General features: G+C 36.2%; 1 protein-coding gene across 1 annotated transcript in view; it reads right to left on the bottom strand.

The window, feature by feature from the left end:
* Positions 1–2,624: 2,624 nt before the first annotated feature.
* Positions 2,625–21,112, bottom strand: part of LOC145686502 (uncharacterized) — a 59,879-nt gene continuing 41,391 nt past the window's right edge. Inside the window, exons 8-10 of the mRNA XM_081759885.1 lie at positions 17,099–17,217; positions 11,779–11,878; positions 2,625–4,108 (exon numbers count right to left, since the gene is read on the bottom strand). Of these exons, the coding sequence (XP_081616011.1) occupies positions 3,194–4,108; positions 11,779–11,878; positions 17,099–17,217 (1,134 nt within the window). The 3' untranslated portion in view covers positions 2,625–3,193. The remainder of the gene's footprint in view (positions 4,109–11,778; positions 11,879–17,098; positions 17,218–21,112) is intronic.

Here is a 21,112-nt window from a genome sequence, read left to right as displayed (position 1 = left end):
AAAAAAATTGCAAGATAGACGCAAGGTTTTTAAATCATGGTCCGCCATTTTGAAAACCGTTTTTGGGAGTGTTCCCGTGGTCCGATTTTGTCGGATTTTGAATATGTTATTCAGTAATGATTCCTGAATAAAAAACTGTTTTAAAAGCTTCTATTGCAATTTTGCCCAGGTTAAGGGTATAATTGCTCTAGATTTCCTGGACTACAAGGGCTCCGTAGAACTTAGTGGATAGTTTTAGTATAAATACCAAGCAGATTACCAACAAGATTTTAATGGTGATTACTGATAATGTATTGTTTAATAAAAAAATATCTGAAAATCATTTCATAAAACTATTAACATATTCATAATGGTGACCGTGCTTTTCCGTACGCGCAAATTTTTAAGACAGTTTTTGTAAGTGTTAAGTTGACAGCATCACGTGTCAACTCTTTCAATGGAGCCTTCCAACATTAGTTTCATATTTTGGTGAATACCGCAAATACAAAAGGAAAATATAGTCAGGAGTAGGATTGAAACACTATTATCGCAGTTAAACAAAGCTTTCGTAGTGATTGGACAGAGGCAGAACGCATGTAATCTTTCCATTTTTTTGTTATCCTCCATCGTAGCTATATGGTTATATTCACGTGGTTCGGATTTCCTTTAAGGTGTGGGTCCACGTCTGATGTAGCCTTGATGCTGAAAGATACACTAAACTGTAACCTTATCTATGTAATCTCTTTTGTGATCGTAGAGTAATGATACTATAAACGAAACGCCTTGAAGTAGAAGGTATACTCCAATGATTAAGGTTAAGCAGATTGCCGTATACCCTCTGCTACAGCCATGGGGAGGGGTAAGGTTGATCTTAACTGAAATACAATAGACTCACGAGTATTCGGTCTAATGTGGCGGAAGGGCAGGCCAGATAACAAAAAGTAGCCGGAGTTCTATGAATAGTCTCCTCCATAGTCACTCAACTCTTTTTTTCGTTTATCATCCATTTTCAAATTTTCACTGTAGTACACTTATAAAAACATTAAGCATACTGCAAGAACATTTAAGAATACAGTGCTGAACGTATTGTACAGGAACAGCAACAAGCGTACTGTGTTGAGGTCCGTTACACACTGACGAAACAATGAACAAGGAGCAAAACACTGCTCTTGTCCTGTCACAACTTGTATTTTGCACACGACACGTAGGAGCATCGTAGCAGACACCCGCTGCAACGCTTTGGCTTCCTCATTTAATTACAATAAAAGAAAACTAGGCCGGATAGTCGCGAGTTGTATATTCGGGAATCTACTGCATGTGCAGGATGCATAAAATTTAATAGAAAAGCCTCAGAAAAATTTATCTTTGAGTAGTAGTCCAATAAGAAAGGCGGAAAGTCATATAAAGCTATCTTAAGAAAGGGATAATAATATGTCACTGGATTTACTGACGGGCTTTTGTTTCCGCTGCAGTCAATCTTCTGGTTTCGAAAATCATGGAGTTGGTTACACGCATTACAATTAGTATTCACATGTCACCAAATGGTTAGCACGCATAATCTCTTCTTAGGTTTGCAAGGGGAGCATAATTTTCTGCAATGTTTGGAAATCTGACAGGTTCTTGAATGAAAAGTAGCAGATCCAAATACTGACATTGGAAAGCCAGTTGTATCCTTCACGGAATGAAAACGTCAGTTTTATTGTCACCTATATCTCTGCGCAAGAAATCGGAGAGCAATATATTCATGTATGAAACTAGCTTTATGTTTCAATAGTCTTCTCACTTCATAAATATCCATTTTCCTTGAGCTTCATTGACGCATTCATTGATCGAAATAAAGTTGTACTAAAAGACAGGTTGAAGTCAGCTCACGTCAGTGCAAGTTCTGACAGTACAAGTTTGAACACTTTTGCCTTATTTACGGAATTCTGAATTTGAAATAAAGGATGTGTCAGTCACTCGGGCGATTTGAAATACACTATGAACAATACATTATTGCATTCATTTAGTTACAATGCTTAGGAATACAATGTACACATACAAGCATTTGTTTTATTCAGTTTAACTCACTAAAAACAGAGTATATATCTCTCAGATGACCACCATTCTGCAGGAGTCCGCTCTTTGCAACAGACTCTCTTAGGTGTGTACTCTTTTTTTTACACTGTCGTTTTACTTCTGTACTTCTGAGTAGCCTCAGAATTCTGAGCACACATATTACTAGAATGGGGTGAAAGAACTGCGTGATTTGGATGAAACCCTAACTTTCTTCGAACTTCACACTGAGCGAGCACAAAACCGTCACCATTTTTTTAAAGAAAGCTTTCACAGTAAAAGCATTCTGTGCTCCAGTCTACAGCTTCATGATAACTAAAATGCTTTCAATTAGGCTGTTTGATGGCAGTAGGAGCAGCATTCTTTCGAGAGAATCCAGAAAAAAAAGCAGTTTCCAAAACGTCCGGTTCACTAATACAATCTGTGATCTACGTGGCGAAAATTTTACACCTGATCAATAAAACATGGAAATCTGAGAAGGCCGGAAAACGATGAAAATAAAGAAAGAAAAAAGAAGGAAAATAATATTGTGGTTTGGAAAAATATCTCGATTTTTTAAAGAGAAACTTTAATAATAAATAATTTCTTAATATTTTACAATTATAGTAAGAATTTATTTTGCCACGAGAAATTATCTCGGATACATATGTCAACTAATATATATATAAATAAACATCTACAAATTCTCCTTTTCAACAGCATTATATAATCAACATTACACTCAACATTCTATGTTAAACATCCTCCTCAATGTAAAAATTTCAACAAATTTTCGTAATACTGATAACAAGATCCAGTTTCATAAACGTATATACTGTATATAAATAATTTTCAAAATCTATTTGTGCAAAGAGCGTAGTTTTAAGTCACATGACTGGAGTACTTCTTAGAACTATCCTAAATTAAACTACACCTGTTTTTGTTTTACACTTTCCGTAAAAAGCGCTTTAAAATTTATTGTTTTACTCTAACCCGTAAATGCATCACCAAAATGGTTGTATTTATACATTAATGCTTCAGATAATAAAAGTTAAGAAAATCGTTGTATTTCGTGGTTCCTTGTTCGAAGGGATTAGTTACAAATGACGAATAATTTCAAAGGCAAATGAGGCAGTTACGATACTTATTAAAGCTAGATGCACCACACTGATTACACTCATTAAGATTCCAGCATTGGCGACTCCGCTCGCCTCTGCCGTTGATACTTGCGTTCCCATGGTAATTCCCTTTGGCCACGCTTCTCTGTTTCGTCGTCGTCTTTCTGCGGAGAACTACTCTTGGAATGCACTGAATCTATTCTACACACTTTCCTCTTTGGTGTTATTTCCGCGCCAGCTTTACTTAGCTGCTTATCGTTGCCATGTTTACCACCGAAAAGCTCTCTCATTAGATCAGCTCTCTTTTTTTCTAGAGTGTCGTTATAATCGTAAGTGAGGCAGGTTTTAGTTTGAAGATTTGAGTCGTCAGATGAACTATCAGAGTCTACTACCTCCTCGCGACCAATGTTTGATGCATACGGCTTATCTGGGGAAGATTTTCTTTGCATTCTTCGAGGTCTTTCGCTTGTTGATTTTCCAGAATAATCCTCCTCTTCTTCTAGAACCTGTGTGAAACACTGTTGCTTTTTCAATTTTGTGCGGGTAGACACATCGTCATCCATTGTAAATAGTTCCTGGAGATCTTGTCCATTATCAATAGCTTTCATAGCTGCTAAAAGCCTTTCTTTCTTTTTCCTGGCTTCACTAATGTCTTCTTGCTTTTTACCACTAGACACTCTATCGTTCACAGGATTCTCTGATTGCTCAGAAGATAAATTCTTTTGACTATCACCTTCTTCAGCAGAATCAGATTGATCTTGTGGTTCTTCAGAATCATTATCTAATACGTCTGACGAAATACCCGTGTTTAATGAATATGAATCTGACTCCGATTTTCCTCTACATTGCTCATCAGATACAATACTATCGTTCTTCCCTTCAGACCCTTCATAGTACATCTTTGAACACTTTTCACCTTCTTGCAGATCTTTACTTGTAGATTTCTTCTTCAGTCGGGGATCACGAGGATCACCAGTCTGAAATATTAGTAAAAAGAAACATTTAGCTATGATGCCTCTGCCAATTTTAAGAAAGAAAGAAAAATTATAACGAGCGAAAAGTAAAGTGTCTTTGACAAATGTCACTGATTTAATAAGACTAGAGTAAATTCTTCTATATAGAATGGAATAAACAAAAACGTAAATGAACCTTAATATTTCTTTTTGATATTAATTCCTGAGGAATCAATACAATGGATATCCATCAGAAGCTCGGAGTGGGACCCAGACCTCATAAGATCTAGCCTGTAATGCATTAACAGTCTATCATACATATCAGCATTAACAGTCTGAATGACAATATCACCAAAATTTTCTAATACTGATTGTAAACAAACTCTGCCCTCCCCTCATTAACTATTGTAGGCGTTCAAACTGGAAGCCCTTTCTTTGGAAAATAAGTTATATGAGGAAAAAAATTATAAATCATACTGAAAAAGAGATTATTTATCAGGTATTAGCACTCCTTATGTCAGATATCTGAGATCTTTTATATACCAAGTTTGAAATGAAAAAAAAAAAAAAAAAAACCTTTCAAATGTTGCCTTGAGATCAGCGTACTTTTTAGACAATGAAACATAATCAACAAACGCTTTACGTTCATACATAATTTAGAAACCATACACTTTGGCCACTTGTATAAGATGGACATTTATTGTAGAACACTAATTATATTCTAACTATACTGGGTCTATTTAAAATCCCTAAAGATAAGCAGTTTGTGCATGACATCATGATTTGAATCTATTACATGTGTACCCAAAACAAAATACTGATAATAAGGCCTGCAACACGTTATTAATAACAAGTTAAATGTGGATTTATATGCTTAAGTGAGTTGACGTGAAAAAAAAAAAATAAATAAATAAACGTCGGCGACCTATTTCTCAATTGGTTGATCATGGGCAATGAAAAGTGAATTGTACGAAGATCGGTCAAAAAATTACGCACAATCCACAGCAAGTCAGTAATGGTAAGCATTAGAGAAATCAAAATTTGTAAGCAGAACCACTGCTCCTTTGGAAATTAACGTATATGGTATATATGATCCATTTACTTCATTACAATGCAGCTATCTTTGTTTTCATGACATGAATGGGGGGGGGGCGCGGTGGCTCAGTGGTAGAGCGTTCACCTCTGGTGCTTGGGGTCCCGGGTTCGATCCCAGCCCCCGCCAAGTGAACTTTGTGGTGGACAAACACCGTGCTCGTGGGTTTTCTCGGGGTTCTCCCGTTTCCTCCCACTTTCTTCATTCCACCCTTTCACTCATCTCTCACCATCACCGTCTCCTTTAGCCTCACCGGCATAACCGTGGGACGTAAAACTTAAAAAAGAGAGAAAGAAAAGAGAGATGACATGAATGGACGTTTGTAAAACTTTGGCCATTACACCAGTTTTTCATACATGCAATGAGCTCGTTGTAATCTCGAAACTGTTTCCCAAACAGATGAGTCTTCCACTCAGGATCGAAATGAAACAGCCAGGTTTCATCACACATAATGATTCAAGGATTCTGAAAGCATTCTGGACATCTCAGAGAAACTTTGCAGAAAACTATCACACACGCTCTTCTTGATCTACATAATCTCTTTCGTTAAGAGCCGGAACCCAGTAAGCACATTTTTTCTGTATCCCAATCGCTGAATTAGCGTTAACACAGGAACATTTGCTATACCTGTGTGCTCCATGATCTGTCTTGTGGTGATGGATCTGTCTTTTTGGATGAGTTCCTCAATGAATGATATGTTTTCATCCTTTGACGGTCTCCCTGACCGTGGCTGGTTCTGAATGTTGCAATTACCACGCTAAAAGCCTTTGAAGACATCGACATACATTATTCCGATTAATTGTGTTATGCCCATAGATTGTCAATAGCTTACTGTGAATCGTTATTGCTAAGTTATCCCAGATCACTAAAGGAATTCGATCACTGCACATTGTCGTAGTAAAGATCACGTTGATAATCCTGGAACAACAGAAAACAAAAGTTAGGTGATAAAGAACCAATGCTTCACCTACAAAATTTCATTTCTCTGGTGCTTACCATTAGCGAGTTACAGTGGATTGTGTGTGACTTTTTTTTTTTTTTTTTTTTTTTTTTAACCGATCTTTTGTATAAGCAAAATAGTATTTGTGACCCTCCTTCCCAATAAAGTTATCATTACCACTATAAAAGCTGGTTTGCAATCCAAAATTATGATTATTTGTATCTCATAATATTGAAAGAATGTCATGTATTACGAATTCCTGCCACCCTACCAGCTCTGATTTAAAATATACTGTTCAAAATTTGATAAACCATTGTGAAGATAGCAAGCGATATAAAATGTACAGAATTGGTCAATCGGAGAAGTGTCATCTTATTTATGGACAATGCCGAGAAGCACATATTGATGAAGCTTAGTTCGAATGTTCTATCACATTTGCCGCAGTCAATATAAATCTCATTGCATACTACCACCTATTCGGTTCCTGGATACCAATCGAAATTGGTATTAATCTTACAATGGAAAACACTTAAAATGCATGGGAGCCTGCACAATTTACCTCGAACAGCTAACCGTCCTGCAAGATGTCAAGTTGCGAGAGGATGCAATCATGTAGCTGCAGCTCAGAGTGTGGGACAGGATAGCATTGATTACATTGACCATGACTGAATATATATCTATGTACACCTTGGTCAGAAAAGTCACCTAACAAGTGATATAAACTTATTTTTCTATCCAGTATTGTATGTTAAACTATGCATACATAGAGTAAAATCTAAAAAAGTACGAACAACCAGTTGCTCTTTCCTTAATATTAATACGAAGCAAAAGAGTTACATTTCCGTTAATTTGTAAATAATCAAAATCTGTAAAAATGAAATCTTTAAAATAAAGATATTTTGTTTGACCATTGCTTATTATATAAGCTTTACGCGATGTGTTCAACACGTTGTGGAGGTGTGTATCACGCGTCTCGTAATAAATTTCTTTTGCTGTGTATTGAACAGTGTTTAGCTATACAGAATTATAGTTATAATGAAATCATGTAAGACAGGGCTACGGTATTTACCTGAACATTTGGGAATAAATAGTCACTACTCATAAAATCTTTGATAAATCATTTTCTGCAACTCTAAGTCATTTAGAGCAATTTTCGGTGAGCTACAATACATTAACAAAATTTGAAGAAATTTATAGGCCGGTCGAATCAGAATTCGTTTATATGGTGCTCGTGGACACAATGATTTACTTCTTCATAGGATTGTTGTAATTGTCTTCTTCATCAACATATTGATCCAACTTGTGCTAAGGCTACCATCCTGGAAAAATAGAGGACGAAGAGGCGCCTTCATTGAGTTTTTGGCTAATTTCTCAAAAAACGACTAACTTTCGAAAGAAAATGAAATGGACCAATTTGAAAGATCAGAAAATTTCCTATCAAGTAAGGTTTTAAGATTGTTCCCTAGATTCATCATTCTCCAGAAATGACGGTCGCTTTCCAGAAAATTATACTGAAAAACAATTGAGAATTGTCAGTTTTATAGAAATGTTGAAATACTTTTAAGGTTAAAGGTGGTCATCCTTCATCCCATATTTTTATTATAAAAGGTGAATTAAAGCTACCTATATTTTCTGTTTCGTCTTCGAAAAAAAAAAAAAAAACTTTAAAATGTCCGTAGGTTCTGTCAGAGCTATACCCACAAGGGGTCAAAGGGAAATGAAAAAAATAAGATCTTTGAGTTTTACGTCCTACGGTTATGCCGGTTAGGCTAAAGGAGACGATGATGAGAAATGAATGAAAGGGTGGAATGAAGAAAGTGTGAGGAAACGGAGGAACCCAGAGAAAACCCACGACCACGGTGTTTAACCACTACAAAGTCCATACGGCGCGAGCTGGGATCGAACCAGGGACCTCAAGCACCGGAGGTGAATGCTCTACCACTGAGCCACCGCGCCCCCCAAGAGGTCAAAGGGGTTATGGCCCCTATTCAAACAATGATTAAAAAAGATGTGGTCATATAGCTTGGAAATGTCACCAAGATGACAACACTCAAGATCACACCCAAATGATTATCGCAACGATACATTTAGTATTATCTATTTACGTTAGTCCATATTGATAGTTCGGATATGATCCCCTGAAAATATCATTAGGACGACATTGTCGTCGTTCCCCTCAAAACATTCCTGAGTACGCCCATGGTTCATATCAAACAATTTACTTCACTTCCCTTTCATGAAACAACTGTTGTCCAGAAAAACAACTGAGACTAATTTGAGGTAAATTTGGAGAAAGAGAGAACGAGAGAAGCGCTGTTGGTGTATTGATATTTATGTTGAATTAGGAATAATCACCTTTAATTAAAATGGCAGCACGAATTGAGTCCAAGTAAAGAGTTGATAAGCGCTTGACGTCAGTCACTGCATTTATTATTGATTAGTAAGGATGAAATACTTTGGGTCCGGCTATTGGGACATGATATCTTGTGGTTTAACTACGTGCTATAATTAGAAAGGAAAGATAATTTAAAGATTTGTTCAAATGTTAAGGGTTAGTGAAAATTTTCTTGTTTATAATTTATATTACCTAGTGTTCTTTAACCTTCAATGAAGAATAGTGAGAACAACCTAATTTCAAGTTATATGCATACTTATACTTTTTTTTTTTTTTTTTTTTTTTTTTTGGTAATAGGTTGCCATTTCTGTATTTTATTCTAAGCATGTGGAAATGAGTTGTGAAAAATTGTGTATTTTGTGTTACGAAATGACGTGTGTTAAATTTACAGTCACTTTATAATGGGAATTTTTCATATTAACAAACGGAAGTAAGATATGGGGGAGGAAAAATATAAAAAGATACCATTTGAGTTAGCTAAAAAAAAAGGCATAGCAGATACGAGTAAATCTCCTATAAAGAAGAAATTAAGAAGGCTGAATCCAAGTTAAATTTCAAGAAACTGCGCCTGTACTGTTGGCGAAGAATATAACGAAGAATTCGAAGATAAATTTTCTATAAAAAGACGTAGAAAAATATTGGAAAACAGCCACACTATAATTTAAAGAAAATGTGCTACAGAAAGATGCTAAGAGGAAAGATGATTAAGGAAGATCAAAATTCGTATTTCGGACACTTCGTAATTAGTAGTGGAAGAAGAATGATAACACGAAATATGCATGACCAAATTATACGTATAAATTATTCCGAGATATCGTTTGCATTCGATACAACATGGAGCTTGAGGAGGTGATGGTTTTCAATTCACAATAAGCGAATTGTTAGACATCGTAGAAAAGAAAATTTCTTAAAAAAACAGCGTGAAAATTGGAGAGTTAATGATCCTATAATTATAACGAATGTGCTTTTTAAATATACCGAACAGAACATCAAATTGCTTATTTTTTTCAATTCCAGCAGCTAGTTAGATTATAAGATCTTACTTCCAATTCTAAAATATTTAATCTCAATTGTCAATAACAAACGCAATATATCAACTTTATATTTCGTCTACACTAGTATTCCCATCTTAATTGAGACAGGCTATTTAAATCTTACTGCAAATTTATTTCAAATCAATCTAAGAGTTTTGCACCGTCAGTGGATTTTACATAAAAAAAAAAAAAAAAAAAAAAAAGCAAAATGGAATCATTTCATATGAACCATGGCTATACTCAAAAATTTTTGGAGGGGGTGGAGCCAGTCCCGTCCTTAGGATATTTACAAGGGAAGCATACTTTATGTACTAACTTAAACAGAAAATATTAAATGCATCATAACGATATTAATTCGGGCATGATCTTCAATGCTATGTCACCTCGGTGACAGTTTCGATCTAAGTGACCATGTCTTTTTATTATTATTATTACTTTTTTTAATTTAAAATTATTGGACGATATCTTACTGCAAATTTATTTCAAATCAATCTCAGATTTTTGCACCGTCATTGGATTTACACTTACTGATATCATTCTGGTTATCGCCCGGCATCAAAGTTTTTGTTAGAAGTGGCTACACGCAAGTAGACATATTCAATCGCAATCACTCCTCTTCCCAGACTTTCCACAGATACTTGACAAGTAAATTTATGAAAAAGTTTCCAACACATGCTACTTTACAATTCAGCTCTCTTCTTGGGAATCTGACAAGTCGTGGAGCTCAATGTATATTGCAACCCAGTATGGCCTTGTACCTCTACGAAATTATTTGAAATATACTATCCCTTATGGTATTTCATTTTAATAATACATAAAGAAAAAAAAAAAACTAAAAAAAACTGGAGATCCGGTTTAGAGCTAATGTCCGATAGAATAACGCTAGAGCATGATAGAATTACAACTTTTACAGCATGATAGGCTAGCGGAGCGATAAATGTAGGGAAGAGGAAAGTAAAGAAGTAATCTTGCCTAATAAACATAGTTTACACAAGGACAATAGTGCAATGTCCCTGTCGTTTCGATAAAGTGAGGAAAAGAGCATTTGGTCATTCCCCTACTGCTATCTATTTATAGCAAATTCTGCCTCTGCGGTGTGGTGGACCACTTTCCACGCATATACCAATTGAGATATGAGACAGGCGGAAGTTCAACGGTGTTAAATCATCTACACTCCGTGTAGGACAATACTTCCCCAGTGCCACTAGCATAAGAGATCAAGAGTGACTTAGGCAAAGTTGTTATACAAAAGACGAAGTCCAGTTGTCAAATGACCCGATCGCTTGCGACGAATGGCCTCTCTAAGTTTTCCAGGTTGGTTGGTTATTGTACTACTTGCAATTCCTTCACAGTCACAGCTGAGATCCTGTCAATTTTTTCACTGTATTTGTGGCTCATTTTAAGTGTAATGCTAACAGAAATGAATTATAAGTAGATGTGTGTCACAGTTAGAAGATGATAAACCAGAATAGATTGAAGCTGCTACTTAACAGCGTATTTTTTTGTTTTAATTTACTAAACATAAACAAACAATCTCTTTCGGTAGAATAAAAAGAAACATCAATTATTGTTGACAACAAATGACATACTTTTTAGCATCACTAAAATCCGTTTTTATAGATTTTTCTCGAAAACTACTAATTTACCTTCGAGCATGCCATTTTGTTCAGTTCGATCTGATCTATCAATTGACATATATTTCATCTTTAGGCATATTATAGTTAAACAAAAATTATAGTAAAAGAGTTGTCATAATTTTGGGCTACATCTCATCAACCGTACTGCACATTATCGTTTTGCTAATGTCATAATGAAAAGCTTGATTAGTGTACACTTCAGTATCAGTTGCATCTTATTAAGTGACGCCGTTATCCACCACCACTAATTTTCAGATTTACCGAAGAATTAGTTTTCTTGATTTTCTCGAAAACTACTCATCAGGATTTACACTCACTGATATCATTTTATTTAGCTCAATGAAACCTATCGACCGGTATATGTTTCATCTTGGGACATTTTTTCCCGTTAACAGGTTAATAATATTGTAGAATACACGGCATTAGCTAGAATAAAATGTACATATTTATACAGTTCATAATTACTTGAGAACTATTTAGTTGTGTACATTTTGTTCTTATGCGTATGGATTAGTATCTATATTGTTAAAGCTTCTTTCAGATCTGTTGACTACTGATTGCAACTATATTGAAAACCAGCTGAAAAACTGCTCACTTCACCCTCACTGAAATCCTCTTCAGCAGCCAACAGGTCCTTCTGTATTTCAGCAAGGAGGTTGGAATCTCCACGTTCAGTCACATCTATATCTGCAAACCTACGAGCAAAAGAAGTTTTATGTTATAACTATATAGATAGATAGATAGACATAATGTTTAGATAACTATTCTATAAGGTCTTGTTTCCATATTGTCAAAATAAACACAACACACTGAGCAAGTCTATGTGAAAAAATATATAAAAACATAATCACGTAACATTTTCAACACACTATGTCTTCATCAGACTTCTTTGCTGAATACATTCTATACCTTTTTGCTGGGTACATTCTTGTTCTTTAATTATCCTTGTTTATGTTCCCTTATTAATAATATTAATAATTAAAAGACAACAATGTATCCAGCAAAAATATATACTTTTAATTTGACAAATATGTAGCTGAACAAGTGAAAGTAGAAAAACACAAGTGTTACTTTTTAATGAAGGCGCGGAGCGTAATCAAAAGTTGATCTTCGGCAGGTCTATAAAAATGACCAACGCATATTGGTTTGACGGTTTGGGCTACCACTGACTTACACTGTTGTGGATGGTGGCGGTATAATAAAATTAATAATAATACACAAAATAAGTACAACAATGAAGAAATAATCGTTGGGAGCTGGGATCGAACTGAGGACTCCATGTGCCAGATGTGAGCACTCTACTACCAAGGCATTGCGGTCTGCACTGTGTTAGGGACTGCAAATTTTATGAAGGTTGATGCAGGATGAAGACCTTTGTTGTTTAACTTTACATACATAATTATTGTCCTGCCTTTTAGGCTTACAAACCTTCTGTAATCACTCAATGCTCGAAAAGATCCTTTTTTAAATAGTACTTTTCTTCATAATATTTTATTTTTTCAAATAGTACTCAACATCACTCAGTTGAGTACATGAAATTTGTATGAGTAATGATAACCCATTCTCCCACCGATTCCCAGATACGCCCTAAATGGTTGCTATCATTACTCAAATAATTTTCATTTACTCTATCGTTCACTTCTACTTCCGAAGAGAAGGAAGAAAAATACCTTGATTCTTGATCCACACTCATGGACTCCCGATACACTCAGAGGCAACTAGACCTGTTCACCAGCTCGTTAGTATAATGTTGCGACGGAGCAAAGGTGAATATACAAACGATATGATTCTTGATGCGAATATTCGCCAGAGATTTCTGCTATATTGCCACATAGTGAATCTCGTATGAAAGCGAGGCGGACTGCACATAAGGCTGATAAAAGCTTCATCTTAATACATATTCACGTTTGCGAAAATATTAGAGGAACTTGCACCATTAAGAGAAGATAATAAACTATAAACTTAATATAAATTATACTACTATTAGAAAACACATTTTATACTGTAAACAAATATCTTAGCAGCAAATTTTGAAACTTCCAAAAGTAATTAAGTTCCAATTGTATATACTAGATGGTAAATACAAATTAACAGTAATTAAAATAGTAATTAAGTCCATATATATATATATATATATATATATATATATTATTGTTATATAGATTGTAGAATTGGTTTAGCCTATATCTATTTTCACAAGTTGTTGAACACAAGAGCATTGTATTTGTTTTAAATATTGTATCGAAATTATGTACTGACGAGTTCTATACTATTTTGTACAAATGTACATGTAATATGGTCCAGAGAATGATTAATACATCTAAAATCTAATCTATTAAATAGCTACATTTTTATAACGTTATAGGGCTACCGCCGTTAGCTTACAAAATACGCCACTGGCAAACACTAAGGGATAAGGGACACAGGAGTGATAACGATGGTGCTACAAATTAAAGAATTATACGCGGGAAAAATATGATGAAATTGAACTAAATTAAATGGGTAAAATTAGATACAGTGCACAGAGATTACATTATTGTATGAAAAATACTGATCTAGGGCCTATTTCTCAAAACTGACTAGTCTTGTAATACCAGTTTGCAACTTTTCAGAATTAAATGTTTTACAACTGCATATAATAAAAAATCATGACAAATTAGAGGTATCAATATTAGCATTTTAAGACGACTTTTACTATTATTCTAGTGATTCTGCTTCATGACATTTTATGACTCGTAAAAGACATACTACAAGACTAGAAGCTCTGGTAAATAGGTCCCTAGTTAAAATACTTCTATCCAGACTATTATGAGGCAACTTTGTTCATAGTTCGTACGTACATCAGATAGTAATTAAGCTAAAAGAAAATATAGGCATATGCGTCTTATAATCGTTTAGACAGAATACTTTAACTAGAGTAGTATGTTAGAGGAAATACATAAGCAATAAAGCTAGTACAAAAGCACTGACAGGAAGTAAAAATATGGTATGTGTGGCCTCGTAGTTCGATTCCCAGTAGCCACATTATTTAATATATTGATTTAGCATTATAAGGTAAATTGGAACGGTCTAGGGACAAGAAAATCGAAAATAACTGCTTTCAAAATCGATGTCTTTACCAGCATTACGCGTTGTACGTGGTTTATTTAGCCGACCAGAGATTTTCATGGACTGAAAAGTTATCATTTATTTATTATTAGTATCGGCGAGTCAGAAATTAACAATCGATGTTATTGCTCAGGCTGTATTAAAACAATAACAAAAAAGTAGCAAGCAGGTGTGCAAGTGTACTGTTTCTTCACGTAATTCCCATATTTCTTCAGACATTTGTCTAAATGCGAAATGATATTTTCCATGACGCTGAAGCAGAATTCGAAGCTTTGTATCCAGTACTACTCACCACTGTGGACAGCACATACGTATCAGTATTGAATCGCTTCCCAAGGAGATCCCAACTGAGGTATGGGGACAGTTCAATGATGAAATGAAAGTTCAACGGTGCTAATCGGATCCATACACCGCGACGGACAACACTTTGCAGTGCCACTAGTGTAAGAGATCAACAATGGCTTGTGCAATCTGCAGACAAGCGCTGCTATTCAAAAAATGCACCCAGTTGTCAAATGACCTCTCTAAGCTTTTGTACAGTCTCCACATACGCGGTTACATTTACCGTGGTCACAGGAGAGTAAACTCTACGAGCAGTCTCAGAAACCTGAGACTATCGCCTTTCCAGCACTTGCTGATGTCTTGAATTTCTTTTCACAGGTAAGGATAGATATATTCACTCCATGAATTCGACCTTACTTGCAAGAAGTAACGGTGAGCTCACGTTTTGACACTGTTCTGATGGACGTGAGGGGCGTGGCAGCACAAGTTATCAATTGCAATTCCCAAGCGCACATTTTACTGTTCGTCTCTTAGTTGACGCGGAAGCCAACGCCAAGTCATTTTGCGGAAGCGCAGGCGCTGATCCACTGTATTTCATACAGTCATGCGAAATCTGGAATGTTTTTTCACTGACTTTTAACTGCAACTTGCAGGTAGCAAGCATCAATGCTTTAACATATAGAACAAAACTGTCCGTTGAGGAAGGCCACCGTGGCCCAGTTGATCGTGTAAGTCTGTTCGTAAACTCACAGCACGTTGGCTCACATTTTACCCTGTAATTATATAGTTTCCATACATAAATATCAATTCATGAATTTGTCCAACAGATACCTCTCGAACGAATTTTCATATCATCTCGTTAGGACTGTTGAAACTCTCGTTGGGGCACTTGAAATCTGCGCCTCTATCTTTTATGATAGTACAGTGTTTGACTGAATAAGACAATTTTCTCAATCGACACACTTGCACGTTTAGTCTTCCGTTTCCACCTACTGAATGCCTGCAACTATTTGATTCATACATCTCACGTAACAGCAATGCTTCCATTACTTTTTCCCAGCCTATATATATTTAGGGGTTCGACAAAAAAATCTAAAACGTTTGCAAAAGTGTGAAAATCATACCTAGTATGGTGTGGGGCCTCCTTTTGCGTCCAAAACAGCTTGGATCCAACGTGGAATGGACGTATACAGCTCCTGAATCGTGGTGTGTGGAATTTTGTACCATTGTTCCTTCAAAACATGCTCCAGTTCCTTAAGGGACGCTGGTGGAGGGTAATGAGACCGAACACTCCTTTCTGACTCAGATCACAATGGCTCAATGATGTTCAGATTGTGGGACCCAGGGAAGGTGTGATAGCTCCTGGTCATGCTCCTCAAACCATGATTTCACCGTTTTTGCAGCGTGACAGGGAGCCAAATCATCTTGGTAGATGCCATCACCATCACGGAATAATATTTGGGCCATGGGTAGAACCTGGTCCTCCAAAATGGCCGCATACGCCTTAGCATTCATCATTCCATGCAGGGCTATGATGGGACCTTCAGAAAACCACGATATCACTGCTCATACTGTAACAGAACCACCCCCATGCTTTACAGTTTAGAGCAGACAGTCTGTATCATAGGCCTGCGACGGTGTTCTCCATACGTAAACACGACCGGTTGTTGGAAACAAGGTGAAGGTCGATTCATCGGACCACATTACGTGTTTCCACTGCTCATGATTCCACGCCTTGTGGTCTTTGCACCACTGGATACGCCTCTTTGCATTTACTGCTGTGACCAGGGGTTTGGCGATAGCGGCCCTGCTATGAATTTTCATTTTATGAAGTTCCCGTCGCACTGTTTTCGATGAAACCGGGTTCTGTAGGCCGGAATTGAGTTCAGACGTAATTTTCATTGCAGTGGTCTTCTTTTTAGCTGCTACAATCCGTTTTAATGCCCTCCGGCCCCTATCTGACAAGATTGTCTTTCGACCACTGTTGTACTATGGAGACGTCGTTTGCCCATGAATTGTGTATGCCCTCGTCACATTGGACACAGTGCCTTTCGATACCCCTACAATGTTCGCCACTGTTGCCACTGAAGCTCCAACCAGACGGGCACCAACGATCATGCCTCTTTGGAAGTCTGTCAGGTCGCCCATTTTACCGCAACACTTTCACACCACGACACTCACAAGTGAACTGGTTACTGCTGACGGAAGAGGAAGGTTCACATGACACATTGGCAGCCGCAACACGTGTTGTACAGTGGAAGGCCAAACTTATGTGTCCTGTATGAAGTGTTTTTAGATTTTATTGTCCATCCTCTGTATATATATATATATATATAACATTTTTACTATTTATACGTTACTCTGACCACTTTATCTGCTGCTGAAGAGTATACAGGAAGGAACTACGATGTGGAAACCTACATATATGTATTACAATTAATTATCCCATACTGCTACAACAGTGTATTTCAATTAACTAATGGTTATTACAACTTAAACACAGTTACAAACTACATGGTACTTACTTTACCGTACGTTTTCTTTTTTCTAATAATGGTATTAAAGATGTCGTACTGCCTGTCTTCTTTTTTGACTTTCCCACTGTTATTGGGGGCTCCATTTCTTCATCAACTTTAGTTTTCATCTGAAATTTTAGATATAAATATACACATTAAAAGTCATAAGTATACACATACAGTGAAACCCGCCTATGTTGGCCACCATCGGTTCCATTGAAAACTGACCAACTTACAGAAAATTGGTGTATTTTTAGAATAGGATTTCTAGTATTATTTGATTTTAATAAGCAATGGCATGACAGCTACTTTTAAATAATGCATATAGAGTAATCACAACAATATACAATACTAGAAATATTACTACAGATGCCTTCCATTTCAATTCAGGCAGAGCACGTACCATCTCAGATATTGTTGAAACTATTTTTATAGCAACTAGACATGTTTTAAGGGACCCACATTTTTTGTTTTGTCGAAAAAAAAAAATTCCCGCCCGCCAAGTAATGGACCATCATAGTAGCAGAGTACAATTTATGAATTGTAGAAGACATGGAAAATGGTCAACTTCGGAGCTTCAGTTATGGAGACAGATAGTTATAATTCTTATTGTGGTATGTACACTTATGTCTAAAATAATTGTCGCATATCTATAACTGTCTTATTGTAAGAATATAATGTGATAATGATTTTGCGGAGTACTTTTAAAACTCATACTATACGTATAATCGGAAAATGTATATCTGTGGTAAATTTCATAAGAAAAGAATTATAAATACGAAAATTGGAATGAGTAAAACAAACTGTTGCTAAATAGACAAGAAAATTTTATTTTCGTTTTATTGTTCTTATTTACTGCTCTTTCGACATGAAATTTGCCACATACATGTCTTTGCCGATTATACACATACTAACATTATAAGAAATACGGAGCGAATTCGTTATCAAATTATATTCCTACAACACATATTTATAGACATGCGACAATAATTTTGGACATGAGCGTACATAGGGATATAAAGAAACTATATTTTATTATAGTTTGTTTTGCGCATGCGTATCTTTTTGTACATAAATTAACAAATGAACGTAATTTTATCTGAAAAGTCAAAGTTTGCGAATTTTTTTCGAACACTTTTGCGCTTTTGCGATGATTTGGAATGTTCCAGACAGTCTCAATAAGTGCGATGTCATTACGGTGATCAAAAATGGACAAGAAGTTAAAAAAATCAAAACGTTTTCTTACGCGTTCCATCAAAGAAATTTACGGACTTTTTAAACAGAACAATCCCAGCATAAGAATGGGTCACTCGAAATTTTATAGTATTCGACCAATGTGGGTCAGTCCGCAACCTACGAGGGAAGTGTGTGTGTGCGTGTGTGTGTATATTGTGCATATTTTAAGTTAGCTGCTACTGCATTGCAACAAATCAAAGGTGCAACCTGTATTGAAGCTGTCCTAAGTGACCTATTTTCTTTAGTAGTATGATCCGTAGAAAATGACAGCTGTCTTCTTCAAGAATGCAGTAAATGTCCTGGAATGAAGGAATAAGTGCGGAGTCTTTAATTACTGATTCTGATGAAAATGAAAGTGTTACGTATGCTATATGGGAAAACAATAATCTCTTTCAGAAACTCGGCCACATTCTGTTTTTGTATCTACGTTGCTGGTTTAACTGTAAGAACTGTAATTCATGACTACATCAAGAAAATCCAAAGAGAAATAATTGCTACCGAAAAGCATCGTATAAAATTTCAAGATACAAATTCTATTTTACTTCATGAAGACTTCGCTGAAAACTGGACTGTTATTCTGCAAAGTGAAATTCAGAGTTCACCGGAAAAACGAGCAAATTTCACTCTTGACGGCAGTGGTATACTATTATGAAACAACTGACAGTTTTGTTGTAATAAGCGACGACAAAACACACGATTCGGCTCATGTACTCATAGCCATAGACAAGATTTTAAAAATGCTCGAAGAAAAGCGGAAATACAGGTTATAGAAAAAGGTTTGAATACGAGAAAATAAGTGTCTACAATTTCCCAAACCATGTCAGTGACTTCTGATGCTGCTGCATCCCACTTTAAAAATCCCTTTCAGATGTTCGAGATACTGACATGTCCGATAAAGCAGTGGTTTTCCAGTGAACCACTGGGGGGGGGGGGGGAAGGGGGGGAGAATGTGACAACGCGGCATAACCTTAGGCAAAAACAGATACCAGTAGTAAAACTGAGAATTCGTAAGTATAGTGCAAGTACAAACTCCGGGTATTACTTTCGTTTTACAGGCTTGGAACTAAATTCAATAATAATAATAATAATAATAATAATAATAATAATAATAATAATAATAATAATAATAATAATAATAATAATAATAATAATATTAATAATATTATTATTATTATTAATAAAAATAATATAAAAACTGCAAGAATAAGAAAGTGTGCGACCGGTAACTGGTATTTAAGGAAGTCGCCTTTGACTTTCGGAAAATGGCGACGTTTTTATGGCAGTAACGGATCACCATGAACTAACTTCATGCTTCCCCCAAAATCGAGCTTCTGCAATTCAAAGTGTAGATTTAAGAAGTCTGCAAAAAGGAACTTTTGTTATATACATATATAACAACCAGTGGTGGGTAGCAGAAATATTATAAATAAATCATAAATTACGTGAAGTTGTGCTGTTTATATACCCTCCATTCCGAAAGAAACCGAACTTTTGAAAACAAATAGTACCACTACTGCCATCTGTTGTAATATTTTACCAGTAGATGGCGTAGTCCCTTATTGACAACTGGTATAAATGTCATGACATTTGGATGCACGGCAACAAAGTTATTGCGTTTCAACTGTCAGTGTGTTGTGTACATCGGTCGGAAAATGAGTTTCAAACAACGAGCTGCAATTGAGTTTTGTGTTAAACTGGGTAAAACTTTTAGTGAAACGCACCAAATGCTACAAAATGCATATGGTAATGAGTGTATATCCCGTACGCAAGTTTACGAGTGGTTCAGGCGATTCAAATCGGGTAGAGAGACGCTGGATGATGACGAAAGATCAGGCCGTCCCAGAACCGGATTATCGGAAGAAAACATCGAAAAAGTGCGTGAATTCATCAAACATAACAAAAAATCGTCGGTGAAAGTTATTGAAATGGAATTAGGCATTCCTCAAACAACCGCATACCGCATTTTGATCGAAGTTTTGGGCCTTAAGAAGGTTAATTCGCGGTTTGTACCACACAAACTCACCGAAGACCAAAAAGTTGATCGAATTGCGCATTGCAAAGACATCGTTAAAAGTGCTCGGCAGGATCGAAACTTCTTGAAATCGATTGTAATTGGTGACGAGACGTGGTGTTTTGAATATGAGCCCGAAACAAAGCGGCAAAGTGCTGAATGGAGAGCGCCGGATGAAGGAAAACCCAAAAAAAGTCGCTTGGTGAAGTCAAAAGTTAAGGTAATGCTGATTTGTTTTTACGATTTAAAAGGAATTATCCACAAAGAATTTGTTCAGCCCGGCCAGACAGTCAGTGGAGAGTTTTACTTGGGCGTCGTGAAGCGTTTGCTGGCAAGAATTCGTCGTATTCGGCCCGAATATCGCGAAATCGGCAGTTGGACTCTTTTGGACGATAATGCACCATCACATCGTTCGCGACTTGTAACTGAATATTTGGTCAAAAATCACATTATTCGGTTGCATCATCCGCCCTATTCACCAGATCTCGCTTCGTGCGATTTCTATCTGTTCCCGAAACTGCATTTGGCGATGAAAGGAAAGTGGCACGCATCGATTGATGCCATTGAGAAGGCGACGACCGCCGTCCTAAAGACCATTCCAATAAAGAACATGGAGAAGCCGTTTGACAACTTGTTGGAGCGTGCAAATATGTGTATCGATGCAGAAGGGGAATACATTGATTAATAAAAATGATTTGTTCCAAAATGTACATTGCTTTGTTTTTTTTTTTAAACGTTCGGTTTCTTTTGGAATGGAGGGTGTACTTCTACATGGA

Source organism: Thermobia domestica, chromosome 5 (genome assembly GCF_964235325.1).
Source record: "Thermobia domestica chromosome 5, izTheDome1.hap1.1, whole genome shotgun sequence".
In the NCBI taxonomy this organism is placed as follows: Eukaryota; Metazoa; Arthropoda; class Insecta; order Zygentoma; family Lepismatidae; genus Thermobia; species Thermobia domestica.
This window is presented reverse-complemented; position numbering and strand designations above follow the sequence as displayed.